Source organism: Telmatherina bonti (genome assembly GCF_933228915.1).
Source record: "Telmatherina bonti genome assembly, chromosome: 1".
Lineage (NCBI taxonomy): Eukaryota > Metazoa > Chordata > Actinopteri > Atheriniformes > Telmatherinidae > Telmatherina > Telmatherina bonti.
Window position 1 is genome coordinate 13,319,883 of NC_136619.1, and position 15,908 is coordinate 13,335,790.

Consider the following 15,908-nt stretch of genomic DNA (forward strand, 5'->3'; position numbering starts at 1 on the left):
TTCAATGCACTTGCTAAGGGAAAGCAGTTTTCCAAGTTAGACATGAGTCATGCTTATCAACAAATACTCATGGATGAAGAGTCCAAGAAATACCTCACAGTGAACACGCACAGAGGATTATTCACCTACAACAGACTACCGTTTGGTGTGGCCTCCGCTCCGGCCATATTCCAGAGGACGATGGAGAGTCTTTTAAGTGGAGTTCCTCTGGTCGCGGTGTATTTGGATGACATTTTGGTCAGTGGAGTGAACCAAGCTGATCACCTCAAGAACTTGGACATGGTGCTTAAGAGACTGGAGGAGGCGGGTCTCCGTCTCAGACGAAACAAGTGTTCCTTTCTTCAGGATGAAGTGGAGTACTTAGGGTACAGAGTAGATGCACAAGGATTACACCCAGTGCAGGAAAAGGTCAAAGCGATCCAGGAGGCCCCTGCCCCAACGAATGTTACAGAGCTCAAGTCGTTCTTGGGACTGTTAAACTATTACAACAAGTTCCTGCCGAACCTTGCAACTAAGTTGGCACCATTGCATGAACTGTTGAGACAGGATGTTCAATGGAAATGGACCAAAGAGCGAGATGAGGTCTTCCAAAACGCAAAAGACATGCTAAACACATCAGATGTTTTGGTACATTACTCAGCTGACAGAGAGCTGGTTTTGGCATGTGATGCTTCGCCTTATGGAATAGGTGCAGTATTATCACACGTCATGGAAGATGGAAGTGAGAGACCGATTGGGTTTGTTTCCCGTACTTTACAACCTGCTGAGACAAGATACTCTCAGTTGGATAAGGAAGGGCTCGCTATCATATTTGGGATTGAAAGATTCCACAAATATTTGTACGGACGAAACTTCGTGATTTATACAGATCACAAGCCGCTGATTTATCTGTTTAACGAAAAGAAGCCAATACCCCAACTGGGATCACCAAGAGTGCAAAGGTGGGCTGTGAAACTCAGCGCATACAAGTACAGCATTGTCTACAGACCAGGCAAACATCACGCAAACGCTGACGCTTTGAGCAGATTGCCAGTTCCAGTCAAACTAAGAAAGGAGGAGAGGACTGAGCAAGTTCTAATGATATATTAGATGAGCCATTGATACAAGCGGATCAAATAAAGCGGTGGACCGCTAAGGATGCTGTTTTGTCACAAGTACATGAGTACCTTCTAAAAGGGTGGCCTACAGTTCATGATTCAAACCTCAAAGTTTTCTACCAGAGAAGAATGGAGTTAAGCGTAAGAGATGGCTGTGTTCTCTGGGGAGCTAGATAGTAATCCCTACACGAGGAAGAGAAAGAATGCTCAAACTATTGCATCAAGCTCACACAGGGATGACTAAAATGAAAGGGCTGGCTAGATCGTACATGTGGTGGCCAGGCATGGATCAGGATGTAGAGAGAACTGTTCAGGCATGTCATGAGTGTCAGGCGCATCAGAAAGCTCCTGCCCATGCACCATTACACCCGTGGGAATGGCCTGAGTCCCCGTGGTCAAGAATTCATGTGGACTACGCGGGACCGTTCCTGGGAGAGATGTTTCTAGTGATTGTGGACGCTCATTCAAAGTGGCTGGACGTGTATCCAACAAACTCTTGCACCTCCCAGATCACTATTGAAAAACTCAGACAAAGTTTCAGTATTTTTGGATTACCGAAAATGCTAGTGTCTGATAATGGGTCGTGTTTCTCAAGCGTTGGACTTGATGGTTCCGGATGTCAAGGCCAAAGTTCAACGAAAGCAACTGAAACAGAAAGAGGGTCACGACGCACACAGTAAAGGAAGAGGATTTACCTCAGGAGATGATGTACTCATCAGGAACTATTCCTATGGACCGAAATGGATTCCTGGTGTTATTCATGACTGTTCAGGACCGCTATCTTATACTGTTCATGTAGGTACGGGTCAAGTTGTGAAAAGGCATGTAGATCAGGTCAGACTTAGATTACCTGATCCCGAGCTAAAGGTTGAGAAAGAGAGGGCGTTGTTTCCAGACACTACGTCTAATGTTACTTTACCTGAAATGTACAAACCGCTAATGTTGGAACAACAGAGTTCTAGTTTAGAGGTAGAGCCAGGGATACCCCCTGCTTCGACTATTCAGGCAGAGGAAGTGTTACCCCCAGAGCCAGAGTTAAGACGTTCTCAGAGAGAGAGACGTGCTCCTGGGCACCTTAAGGATTTTGTTTATTAGAATGTTATTCATCATTCTTATTGCTTAGTCTTGAGCTAAGTCATTTTGTGTTTGTATTATACATGAATGCTATTCTTGTTAAGAGTATGTGTTTTATGTAGCCCGGACAGGTTTTTGCTTAAAGGTGGGGGAGATGTGGTATCGTGGAGATTATTGGGTATATTTAGTTATAGTTATGTGTATTATACGCTACACCAGTAGAGGGCGACCTTGCCTTTATGTTATGTTGTGTAAGCCATGTTATGCAGAAGAACGGCACGAATAAGAGATGCAGCATGGAGAAGAACCGTGTGTGTAACATGTGCGTAAGAAAAGAATAAAAGGAGCTAAGAATTTGAGAGGTGTTGCACCTTTATTTCGGCCACGATGCAACATTAACTAAATACAATCTACTGTTACAAAAAAGGTTGCTTATAGAGGAATGTGTGTGAATGACAATAGTCTGATACTCCAGAGAAATAAAAGAGATTAATGATTAAAATCATATTTTAACATTGAAAATGTTCTGATGGATTTGGCACAGAAGCAGAATTCTGAAGCAGATGCAACACTGAACCTTTACAGACAACAAACAAACGCAGTGGATGTGTAAATGTACTTTGTTTAATCCAAACTGGTAAATGGAAACAAACCAATAAACACAAAGCAGAACAAAACTAAAGTGGTGAAGGGGCAACAACAAGTTACAAAACGTACAAAATACACAAACAATAAAAGAAAATAAATGAAGAACAAGTGATCTGATAAGAACTGATTAAAATCCAAGCTGGTTGAACAGCTTTTCAGGAGAAGGCGGGACATTTCATCCCTCTGTCGTACAGCTAAAATAATAAAGTCAATCAGCGCGTGGAGCTGCTGGCTGGAAAGCATCAGATCTGTGAGCACAGGCGATGCACTGCGCACACTGACGCAGTCCGCGGCGCGGCGCACCGGGAACATGTCGCAGTACGCTCTGGCAGGTAGGACATGCTTTCTTTTTTATCACTCTCACTACTTCTGTTCAGTATGGCTCTATATAGTTCAGTTTCTATAATTATCTGCGGAGGTTTAAGTGAAGTGAAAGGAGAAAAATCCGCACCTGCCTCCTCCTCGTGGACAGAAAACGCGGTGAAGAGTGGACAGTTTTATTCTGAAGTTGCAGCGAGAGGCTGCAAGTAGACATCATGGAGCTGCTCCATACTTTAATGAAACAACATTTGAATGAGGATGAAAAGTTTTGTTAGTTTGAGAAAAAATGACAACAATGTTTGTTTCAGGAATTTTAAACACTTTTAGCTGCTTTAGTCAGAAAAAACATTCAACTCTAATGGCTAAAAAAATCCTAAATGCTGGACTGGTCCCTGCCATAGTTTCATCATTTCTTTCTATACTGTTCAGTGACTGATTCTGCAAAGGGATCCGCCAGCTTTATTTTCCCAAAAATGATTTTGCAGCATCACTGATGCAGCAGTGATTCACTGCTGCTCTGCACCTTCATCTCCTAATGGAGGCTGTAAGCAGCCGCCTGCTGCTGGACAGGAACCCTGACCGGCTCCAAATGGGTCTGCACTGACAGACAGCTCGCTCTTGCTTCAATGGTGATCTCATCTTGAGGCTTTTTGTAGATTTAAGATGTAAATTTAAGCGTTTTTATGCTCTAATTGCCTTGAGGTTTTACATGCAAGGTGTCTCCTCTCATGCACCTCAGGGTAATAGTTGATACAAATATATCTAAGTTATTTTTATCAATGAATAACTGCATCTAATTTACATCACACTGATCACTTCAACCATTCAGCAGTGTCTGATGAGTCATGCACCCCCATTCTGCCACATCAAATGACCTCCAGTTTCTGTTCAGTCTGATAATCCATTCATGACTTCGTGTTTAAAAAGACGTTGATTCTGAATGCAAAGGTCAACTTCAGGGGATTTGAATGACTTAAAGCAAAATACAGAAAAGTACTGAAATATTTACATCAAACTTCATTCTGACACGCCTGAATTGATAAGAGGAAAAGTGCTGGAAGGATAAACACGCACGATTTGATTGCCAGCGCAAAGAGCAGCGATGTGCTGCTGTTGTTTGGGATCAAAGCAGCAACTGCAATGATATTATTTATACAATTATTGTAACATTTCCTCTTTAATCCCATTATGGCCACAGAGCAGGCACAACAAGAAAAGGATTTAGTGCAGGGATTTTTCCAATAAATCCAACTTTTTTTAATTTCTGAAGCTGCTCTGATTTGTCTCTGTTCCTTCATTTGTTCACAAGTCTTTCATTCATTTTCCACGAAGCTGACTAACTGTTTACTGTTTTATAGTCCATCTGCAGATCCTGCTAGCTGTGGGTCTGGCAGTGTTCTGCTACTGTCTGGTTCTCGGCTGCATCCTTTGCTGTCGCAGAAAGAAGAACATGTCATCAGGAGACAAGGAGGCTGTTTTCTTGTCGGCTCATCCTGCTGAGAGTGTGACGGTGACGTTGAGACATTCTCCATGTACGCAGCCTGTCAAACAGCAGTATGAGGAGCTGGATGGGGAGGTCATGGACTTTCCTTCCTCTAAAAGCAGCTCTTCCCCCTCTGAAGATGACCTCACTGCTTTGCCCTTTGACCTGAGCCCGACCCGGTCAGCTGAGCGAGTGCAGTCTCCTCGGTCTTCCTTCCCGATGCGGCGCCTCAGCACTCCCACTGCTCCCAGCTCACCCATTAAAGCACCAACTCATGGTCGAGCCTCTTTCCCGTCCATCACTAGGCTGAGTTTTGTGTCCAAATCCCGCCGTGCGATGGGTCGCCGCAGCACTGTGGGCGGTGAAAGCTTTGCTTACAGTGAGAAGAGCCACCTGACTTCCGGCACTGGCAGAGCTACCACCCAACATGGGGAGCCTTGTCCATCCCAGTATGGCTCAAACTCTCTGTCCATCTCCTCCAAGCCAGCTCCTCTCCTGGACTTCTCCCTGCTCTTCTCTTCCACCTGTGGCACTCTAATGGTCAGCATCCTGGGGCTCTCAGGGGACTATAGGAGGCGCAGCGGCGTATTCGTCCGGGCCAGCCTTCCACCTCTTTGCCCCTCCCCTCATCACACGACCTCCCGGCGGCGCAGCCTCAGCCCAGATCTCCACAACCAGAGCTTTGTGCTGCAGGTGGGAACGGTGGAGGAGCTGCGCACCTGCACCTTGAGGCTGGTTGTCTACAGCAGGGACTTCTCAGGCCTAAGAGAAGCTGCGCTCGGGCTTGTGGAGCTCCCCTGCCAGCAGATTGACTGGGAGCCGGACACCACCACCACCTACACCAGACAGCTGAGTCCAACTAAAAGAAAGCTGAAAAAGGTAGACGATGATCATTTTTGGATGCATATAATGTAAAAAAAAAAACACGTGTGAAGACAGCAGATTGCTCATTAACGTCCCTCTGAGGCTCAGACGAGCAAGACTTTGTTAATTAACATCTGGAGCTGCTGTTAGGTGGTGCAGAGGAACACAGTAATTGTGTCTGCAGAGTAAGTTTTCCTTATGAGCGCTCACTAATGCACATTATTCCATCAGGTCAACATGACACTTGTTGCCTCACTAAACAGTCTGAAGAACTTAACTTAAATAATAATTGTGTATTCAGGTCATAGCCCTTCGATGCATCATGTCCACTGTGGACACAGATTAAAGGCTGTTTTCTTGTATTTATATAGGTGAGGATGGTAGATTTGTTATATTTTCACTTTAGTGGACATTTAGAAGAGTCACCCAACATGCTGCCGCTCACTGGAGAATAAACTAATATAGAATAAAATTCCATACATAGAAGTACATGTAATTACCAACTTTACCTCAGTGATAAACAGGACAAGAAAATGATAGTAGTCAATTTTTATAGAACATTTCTAATTATATATATATGTGTGTATATATATATATATATATATATATATATCAGCATAATATTTTATAAATATTTCTATAGAATGAAAAAGATAAATAAACTAAATCAAAGTCAAATAATAGACAAGACAAAGAAAAGCATCTCTAACATGTCTGTAGGAGTAAAATATTGCATTTAAAGAAAATGTGGCATTGATTGTTAATAATTCATGCATCAGAGGGTTAAGCTGCACTGAACACACAAAGACAATAATGTCCTTAGACATACATGCTTGTCTAATAAAATTAGGTTTTACAACAAGACATGACATGAATCAACATGTTTGGATTAAATTTGACTTTTTTCATGTTTTCCCAAAGAAAATGTTAGAAGTGGCAGAAACTCTTCAGTGCTTCTCCCTCCCTCTCCCTCACTGTTCACAGCAGTGTCGGACACACTGGGTTAAACAGCCTGATTCTTCTGTCAAGCATTTATAATGAGACTGGAACAGTGGTCACATTAAACCACAACTCTGCATGTAAACATCCTGACTATGCGGTTGCTTCGGAGCTTCTGCTACAAGATGGTGCAGAGCGGCCAGAGAGACAGTCAGCGGTGCTTTCTGATATAAATTCAATATTGATGTGTTTAAAATAATGAAACTGCCTTCATAGTTCAACGATTCCCCTTTTTAAGTGATAAATAAAGACAAACTGTAGCTTTTATAAGATTATATTATATTTCTAGTTTTAGATCATCCTAAATGTTAAATATAGGAACTTTTAATTAAGAGAAAACTAGTTTGTTTGTTGTCTATTGATCAAAATGCTGCAGTGTTGTTAGGTAAAAGGTGGAAATGTCTTATACATAAGACAAAAGACATTTCCACCTTTTACGTAACAACACTGCAGGGTAATCATGCCTCAGGAGTAAACAGTGACTCTTTCTAAGAAGTGTAAATAATCTGATCGTTAGTGAGCCTAAATGTTGCGGTAACAGGATTTAAACAGGCTTCATGTCAAATGGATATTAGAGAAGGAAACTGAGCTGGAGTCAGTAATGAAGATTCACTTCAATCAGTCTCAAACAGGAAATGAAATCTACCAGAAAAATGGATAAAAGCTGAGGACATTCACATGAAAATGTTTTCATAAAACATTTAGAGACATTACTAAAACAGACATTTGCACATGCTGAGTGTGTGTGTGCGCGCGCGTGCACAGCATATCTGAGACCCCCTGTTGTCACAATATTTCACTGTAAACACCAGTTAGAGAGTAAGACATGCACGTTGTTTCTGTTTGTACAAATATTTTATTTATCCGTGTGGAGTCACGTGTGTTTACCTGTGTGTGTTTGTGCGTGCACATTTCTGTGTTATGTGACTGTAACCTGAGTTTATTTTAGCTGGTTACTTTTTGGAGTTGTTAGTTTCAGTGAAAATATCACATGAATGTAACAAAAAAAAGTTTCCAAAGTCTTTTCCCTCATTTGGGTTAACGTGTAGGAAAGTATGCACACAGTCATATAAAAACACACATCATGTTTTACCATGAAGGAATCTGACGTCTAATCAGCTCTCCCATTTGCGAGTTTTCCACTGTTGTTAGTCATGGTGACTTTCTTGTTAGTGACTGCAGAGCAAACAGGCAGAGTGCAGCAAATTGGCTGTGCGCCCACGCTTTGCCCTCTCTGGCTCTGCTGCAACACTGCCAGAAGGCATCAATGAGAGGCTTTTTCAGGGAGGTGGGTTTGATGTTTCTTGGACTTTCAGTTTGTCACGAGATGTGCTGTTTTTGTTCGGGAAGCCAGCTTCCTGTCTTCAGTTTATGCCCATATATGGATCATTTTTTTCATCCCACATCCACGTTCTCTGTAACAGCGGCTGCTGGCTGTGATTATGTGTGGACGTGAAGCAGGAGGGTGCTGGAAAAAAAGAGCTTCTCTGCTATTTGAGTAATTAGAAAAATGGATGTGCATGCGAAGGCTGTGCACAATAACTCCTACTCTTATTGCAGGCATCTTCTGAGTTTGTAGAGAGAAACCAACTTTTCTAATCACTCTAATGGGATCTTCAGGGTATGGGAGATGTGACATGGCAGGAATTTGTAGCAAAAGTGTTCCTCAAAGGAGGATGATCAGCATTTTTTTCTATGCGTGCTCTTTATTTTTAATCACAAAACATATATCATTCCTGGTAAAGGCTCACTTAGTTTTCTATAACTATCAGTGATGACTGCTGGCGGTATAAATGATGGACGATGCCATCTGCTGTTGGACATTAAAGTGCTGGGGAGGTGCATTTAAAGTCCACTGCCACCATCAATGACTGCTGAGCACAGACTCCAAACATCCCGACTACCATTTAGAAGACATGGCAACCTCTCAGTAATGGAGTAGTAATGGGATTCACTCTCTCTGATCAGTATGCTGGTGGTTCTTCTGTACATACATATGCCTGTTTGAAAAAAAAGTCACTTCCTGCATTTACTTTAGCAAATAGGTAAGAGCCGCCCATAAATAGTGAAAGTAAGAGAATTTCCACATGTAAAATATAAAGGGAACGCCAGGGACTGGGACTGGACAGCTGAGTAGACATGAGAAAACCACTCAGCAGTGAGGCTAACTGGAGACAATGGTTTCTGTTTGCTGGGGACCGAAAAGACTGGACTGGAATGGACTGGTGAATGGACTTGTATTTATATAAAGCTTATTCAGTCATGCTAAATACATTTTTAAACTATGTAGCCTACTACGTTTAGGTCTACATTCAGGTCTATGTTCAGGACTATGTTTAGGTCTACATTCAGGTCTATGTTCAGGACTACGTTTAGGTCTACATTCAGGTCTATGTTCAGGACTACGTTTAGGTCTACATTCAGGTATGTTCAGGACTACGTTTAGATCTACATTCAGGTCTATGTTCAGGACTACGTTTAGGTCTACATTCAGGTCTATGTTCAGGACTACGTTTAGGTCTACATTCAGGTCTATGTTCAGGACTACGTTTAGGTCTACATTCAGGTCTATGTTCAGGTCTAGGTTCAGGTCTATGTTCATGTCTATGTTCAGGTCTAGGTTCATGTCTATGTTCAGGTCTATGTTCAGGTCTATGTTCATGTCTATGTTCAGGTCTAGGTTCAGGTCTATGTTCAGGTCTACGTTCAGGTCTATGTTCAGGTCTATGTTCATGGCTACGTTCATGTCTATGTTCAGGTCTACATTCAGGTCTATGTTCATGTCTATGTTCAGGTCTAGGTTCAGGTCTATGTTCATGTCTAGGTTCAGGTCTAGGTTCAGGTCTACATTCAGATCTATGTTCAGGACTATGTTCAGGTCTACGTTCAGGTCTATGTTCAGTTCTATGTTCATGTCTATGTTCATGTCTATGTTCAGGTCTAGGTTCCGGTCTATGTTCAGGTCTACGTTCATGTCTATGTTCAGGACTATGTTCAGGTCTATGTTCATGTCTATGTTCATGTCTATGTTCAGGACTATGTTCAGGTCTACGTTCAGGTCTATGTTCAGGTCTACGTTTAGGTCTATGTTCAGGTCTAGGTTCAGGTCTATGTTCAGGTCTAGGTTCAGGTCTAGGTTCAGGTGTACGTTCAGGTGTACGTTCAGGTCTATGTTCATGTCTATGTTCAGGTCTAGGTTCAGGTCTACGTTCAGGTCTATGTTCAGGTCTAGGTTCAGGTCTACGTTCAGGTCCAGGTCCAGGTTCAGGTTCAGTTGTAGGTTCAGGTCTATGTTCAGGTCTAGGTTCAGGTGTACGTTCAGGTCTTTGTTCAGGTCTAGGTTCAGGTCTATGTTCAGGTCTAGGTTCAGGTCTAGGTTCAGGTGTACGTTCAGGTGTACGTTCAGGTCTATGTTCATGTCTATGTTCAGGTCTAGGTTCAGGTCTACGTTCAGGTCTATGTTCAGGTCTAGGTTCAGGTCTACGTTCAGGTCCAGGTCCAGGTTCAGGTTCAGTTGTAGGTTCAGGTCTATGTTCAGGTCTAGGTTCAGGTGTACGTTCAGGTCTTTGTTCAGGTCTAGGTTCAGGTCTACGTTCAGGTCTAAGTTCAGGTCTAGGTTCAGGGCTAGGTTCAGGTTTACGTTCAGGTCTAGGTTCAGGTGTACGTTCAGGTCTAGGTTCAGGTCTAGGTTCAGGTCTAGGTTCAGGTGTACGTTCAGGTCTATGTTTAGGTCTATGTTCAATTCTAGGTTCAGGTGTATGTTCAGGTCTATGTTCATGTCTATGTTCCTGTCTAGGTTCCGGTCTATGTTCATGTCTATGTTCATGTCTATGTTCAGGTCTAGGTTCAGGTCTACGTTCATGTCTAGGTTCAGGTCTATGTTCATGTCTATGTTCATGTCTAGTTCAGGTCTATGTTCATGTCTATGTTCATGTCTAGGTTCAGGTCTATGTTCATGTCTATGTTCATGTCTAGTTCAGGTCTATGTTCATGTCCATGTTCAGGTCTACGTTCAGGTCTACATTCAGGTCTATGTTCATGTCTAGGTTCAGGTCTACGTTCAGGTCTATGTTCATGTCTAGGTTCAGGTCTACGTTCATGTCTAGGTTCAGGTCTATGTTCAGGTCCAGGTCTAGGTTCAGGTCTACATTCAGGTCTACGTTCAGGTCCAGGTTTATATTCAGGTCTACATTCAGGTCTACGTTCAGGTCCAGGTCTATATTCAGGTCTACATTCAGGTCTACGTTCAGGTCCAGGTCTATATTCAGGTCTACATTCAGGTCTACGTTCAGGTCCAGGTCTATATTCATGTCTAGGTTCAGGTCTACGTTCAGGTCTATGTTCATGTCTAGGTTCAGGTCTACGTTCATGTCTACGTTCAGGTCTACGTTCAGGTCTAGGTCTAGGTTCAGGTCTACGTTCAGGTCTACGTTCAGGTCCAGGTTTATATTCAGGTCTACATTCAGGTCTACGTTCAGATAAGGTCTATATTCAGGTCTACATTCAGGTCTACGTTCAGGTCCAGGTCTATATTCAGGTCTACATTCAGGTCTACGTTCTGGTCCAGGTCTATATTCAGGTCTACATTCAGGTCTACGTTCAGGTCCAGGTCTATATTCAGGTCTACGTTCAGGTCTATGTTCAGGTCTACGTTCAGGTCTAGGGTCAGGTCTACGTTCAGGTCTATGTTCATGTCTAGGTTCAGGTCTAGGTTCAGGTCTATGTTCATGTCCATGTTCAGGTCTAGGTTCAGGTCTACATTCAGGTCTATGTTCATGTCTAGGTTCAGGTCTATGTTCAGGTCTATGTTCATGTCTAGGTTCAGGTCTACGTGCATGTCTAGGTTCAGGTCTATGTTCAGGTCCAGGTCTAGGTTCAGGTCTACATTCAGGTCTACGTTCAGGTCCAGGTTTATATTCAGGTCTACATTCAGGTCTACGTTCAGGTCCAGGTCTATATTCAGGTCTACATTCAGGTCTACGTTCAGGTCCAGGTCTATATTCAGGTCTACATTCAGGTCTACGTTCAGGTCCAGGTCTATATTCATGTCTAGGTTCAGGTCTACGTTCAGGTCTATGTTCATGTCTAGGTTCAGGTCTACGTTCATGTCTACGTTCAGGTCTACGTTCAGGTCTAGGTCTAGGTTCAGGTTTACGTTCAGGTCTACGTTCAGGTCCAGGTTTATATTCAGGTCTACATTCAGGTCTACGTTCAGGTCCAGGTCTATATTCAGGTCTACATTCAGGTCTACGTTCAGGTCCAGGTCTATATTCAGGTCTACATTCAGGTCTACGTTCAGGTCCAGGTCTATATTCAGGTCTACGTTCAGGTCTATGTTCAGGTCTATGTTCAGGTCTAGGGTCAGGTCTACGTTCAGGTCTATGTTCAGGTCTAGGTTCAGGTCTTTGTTCAGGTCCAGGTCTATGTTCAGGTCTACGTTCAGGTCTATGTTCAGGTCTATGTTCAGGTCTATGTTCAGGTCTAGGTTCAGGTCTTTGTTCAGGTCCAGGTCTATGTTCAGGTCTACGTTCAGGTCTACATTCAGGTCTACATTCAGGTCTAGGGTCAGGTCTACGTTCAGGTCTATGTTCAGGTCTATGTTCAGGTCTAGGTTCAGGTCTTTGTTCAGGTCCAGGTCTATGTTCAGGTCTACGTTCAGGTCTACATTCAGGTCTACATTCAGGTCTAGGGTCAGGTCTACGTTCATGTCTATGTTCAGGTCTACGTTCAGGTCCAGGTCTCGGTTCAGGTCTACGTTCAGGTCTATGTTGAGGTCCAGGTCTATATTCAGGTCTACATTCAGGTCTACGTTCAGGTCCAGGTCTATATTCAGGTCTACATTCAGGTCTACGTTCAGGTCCAGGTCTATATTCAGGTCTACGTTCAGGTCTATGTTCAGGTCTATGTTCAGGTCTAGGGTCAGGTCTACGTTCAGGTCTATGTTCAGGTCTATGTTCAGGTCTAGGGTCAGGTCTACGTTCAGGTCTATGTTCAGGTCTATGTTCAGGTCTAGGTTCAGGTCTTTGTTTAGGTCCAGGTCTATGTTCAGGTCTACGTTCAGGTCTATGTTCAGGTCTATGTTCAGGTCTAGGGTCAGGTCTACGTTCAGGTCTATGTTCAGGTCTACGTTCAGGTCCAGGTCTAGGTTCAGGTCTACGTTCAGGTCTATGTTGAGGTCCAGGTCTATATTCAGGTCTACATTCAGGTCTACGTTCAGGTCCAGGTTTATATTCAGGTCTACATTCAGGTCTACGTTCAGGTCCAGGTTCAGCAACATAATGAGCCCAGTGAATGAGGTCAGCTGTGACCTGAACCTGCTGACTAAGCAGGTTATTCCATCAGTGTTTTGTTTCTTCCCTGATGACACAGCGATATTCCAACATGACAATGAAACACGTCCTCTAACGTAACAATTGTCAGGATCGATCAGGCTCATTCACTGGTTCAAGACTTTGTGTAGCATCATTTTCATTTCAACTCTTTTAAACTCTGGCCACCACAGAGTTGAAATCGGAAGCCCACATCATAATTAATGAGGGAATTAATGTAACTCTAGACAGAAATGAATGTGTTAGCCTGGTACGCCAGACTGGAGCGCTCTATATATTAAATACAGAGCGACTCAGTCTGGAGTCCCTTCCCTTCACGGAGATTCGCATCGGTCTGAAACAAACCGGCCACTCTGATTGGTTGATCTGAGGAGACTCCTGCCTCTTGCCTTGCATCACCAGGTAGTCTTCAAAACATTCAAGATGGCGCTCCAACGCAGCAGGAGTTGGTTTCTTTTTGCCGTAAATGCTGTTTTGAATGACCAGGAACTTATCGAATCCTTAAAACCTCAACAACTGACAGCAAAAACAACATCGGTCATTTATGTCTTCTGTACTGCACGCCATGTTTATTTTCTTCTGTTGCGTTCGCTCTACTGAACACTTCTGGACACTGTAGGCTGCTGCTTTACTGACATCACGTCCGCAGTTTTTCTGATCGGTTTACTCCGTGCTTGTTTGTCCCGCCCTAGAAATTGGTTGATGCGAGTGAGTCCCCAGACTCTACGCTGGTACAGCGAGAGAGTCTGGCTTGCCAGGCTATGAATGTGGTGCTTCTGGAGAAGCTCATCAAAACTACAGTATGCCACTAAAGGCGGCTTAATGAGTGCGGGACTTTGAGTGCCATCTGATTTCATAATCTAGTAAAATGCAACAATAATTGGACTTTATTGAATCACAAAAAACAGATAAAATTTTAATTAATTTAAAGATTAAATTTTCTTTTGTTTAAACCACTGACGGCATATCGATACAAAAATGATCATTTAAAGTTACAGACATACGTTTATTGATAAAGTGTTAAAGCAAAGCAGGACCTGTACTGAATGTAAGACAACGGATGGGAAAAGAAAAGTCCAGGGACGGTTTTGTCTCATTCCAGTCAGAGTTCAGATGGTTCCCATACATCTTTCCAGTCTGCTCTCATACAGTGGATTCTTTACACGACGTCTGACTTCTTATAGTTTCCATTTAATGTAATAAACACATTTTTTAACAGAAGAACTTGTTCAGATCTACGACTCATCTACTCAGTCCTGCTTTGAACTTCTTTACAACTTCCTTTGTTGAGTCCGTCATCGTCATTAAAGCTACCCGTTCTACATAACAGTGTTGGTATCATACTGCTTGCTCCGAGATACAGAAGCTTTAAAACTACATGCACCACTCTGCGAAGTGCAGACTCTGGTGGGTTTGGAGATGATTTCATACGTAGTAGATTGACAATAAAGTCACATAACAATAGTCACGGAAATAGCCATAAAATTTCAGGAACATCTGGAAGGAAGTGAGATTGTGAGACATCAGTCATTATTAATTTTGTTTTCATTTTGCCTCTAATAGAACGAGTGAAGAAGGTTTCTTAATGGTTATTAGATATTCACCTTTCATATTGGATTGTTCTGCTTAATCTCCAGACATGTATTGTTTGCTTTGATGTGATCTATTTTAGGTTAAAGATGATAATACAGCATCTATGTCCCAATTTTCTTCCTCTGGCAAAGTCACATAAAGCTCCAGAGTTGGACTTTATTATTCATTACCAGCAGTCGTTCTACATTAGAGTCTCCCCGCCAGGGTGCTCAGCGCTTGTGTATCATGGGACAAGCTCTTTGCCTGCGGCCTCTGAGTTTTTGACTGACTTTTGAGCATATTAAGAAAACTATTAGAAGGAATGAGTCAGAGAGAAGACTGCATACAGACACAGTACTGATTACGGGAGTAAAAAAATTAGTTATAGTGGTTAGCGGGTCACAAACATAGAAGTTTGCGATTTACATGTTAAGACTACTGTCCGTAGTCTTAACAAGTTTACAGCCTCTTTGCTCCTCTTTTGTTTTTTTTTTCCAGCTTTGGAAATTGCTGCACGACACGTGAACATGTCAGGAGTCTGAAAACTCCAGAAATCTAATTTGCATCGAGTTGTTGAATTATAATGACCTTCTGCAGATTATTTCCTATAAATAAGTGCCACGAAATTGTACAATTCCGTATTGTAATGTAAATGTTTGCTCCTGAGAAAAATATTGTCACTTTGCAGATTTTTGATGAGCGTTTAGCTGAATGGTATAAACTGACTTCAGCCCTTTTCTGCAACAACATTTGAGAAAAAGAGAAACACTGCTGAAGTAAAAATGATTTTTTTTACTGATCGCTGTTTCTCAGAAAAGCAATCTTAGAAATTTAAAATTGTTACAGGCATAAAAATAGTCGTTCTGCATGTTCATCCACTCAGTTCCGGTGTTGCTTTTCTGGAGATGATCTCCTGTTTGATACCAGACTGATGGTTGGGTCACCAGCTCTCCAGATGAGATCAACACTCGTGTTGAACATTTACAGTAACACTTCAGGAGGAACTTGTGTCGACAGAATAACTTATGTCCTTTTAAAAACATGTTTTAAGTTGGAGTGATGGTCTCTGAGGTGAAGCGTTCGTGACAGGGGAAGTGAAATGAGACTTACAAATTCGCCTTCACACTCGGCGTGGGCAAGTCGCTGGCAGGCTAGCGGCTGACAGCAGAGGGTGACTCACTGAGACCCTTTACAGTTCGAGAGCTAATGAGAGCTGACACGACATCAGATGGAAATTACCATGAGACTTACACATCAGCTGCTGTTTTTATCCAAAGTGACTTTGTGCATAAATGTCAATTACTTAAGGACGGGTGGTGGAGGGAAACCCAGAAGCCTGACAGCTACATAAAGACTATCAACATCCATGATTGGCTTTAAGTGACTGAAAATGTGACACAGATGTAGCAGAGCTCCTTCTGTAGACTGAAACTACAAAGCTGCTCCTTCACTGCGACAGGCAGCGATACAGAGTAAATCTCCTCAGCAGGATACTAACGTCTTTACTCTGAACACTTCACA

General features: G+C 42.7%; 1 protein-coding gene across 1 annotated transcript in view; it reads left to right on the forward strand.

Annotated features, from left to right (window-relative positions):
* Positions 1–69: 69 nt before the first annotated feature.
* Positions 70–15,908, forward strand: part of LOC306769361 (uncharacterized protein) — a gene marked incomplete at both ends in the record, with an annotated part of 22,314 nt that continues 6,475 nt past the window's right edge. Inside the window, 3 exons of the mRNA XM_079257941.1 lie at positions 70–721; positions 3,014–3,151; positions 4,499–5,502. Coding sequence (XP_079114067.1) covers positions 70–721; positions 3,014–3,151; positions 4,499–5,502 — 1,794 coding nt within the window. The remainder of the gene's footprint in view (positions 722–3,013; positions 3,152–4,498; positions 5,503–15,908) is intronic.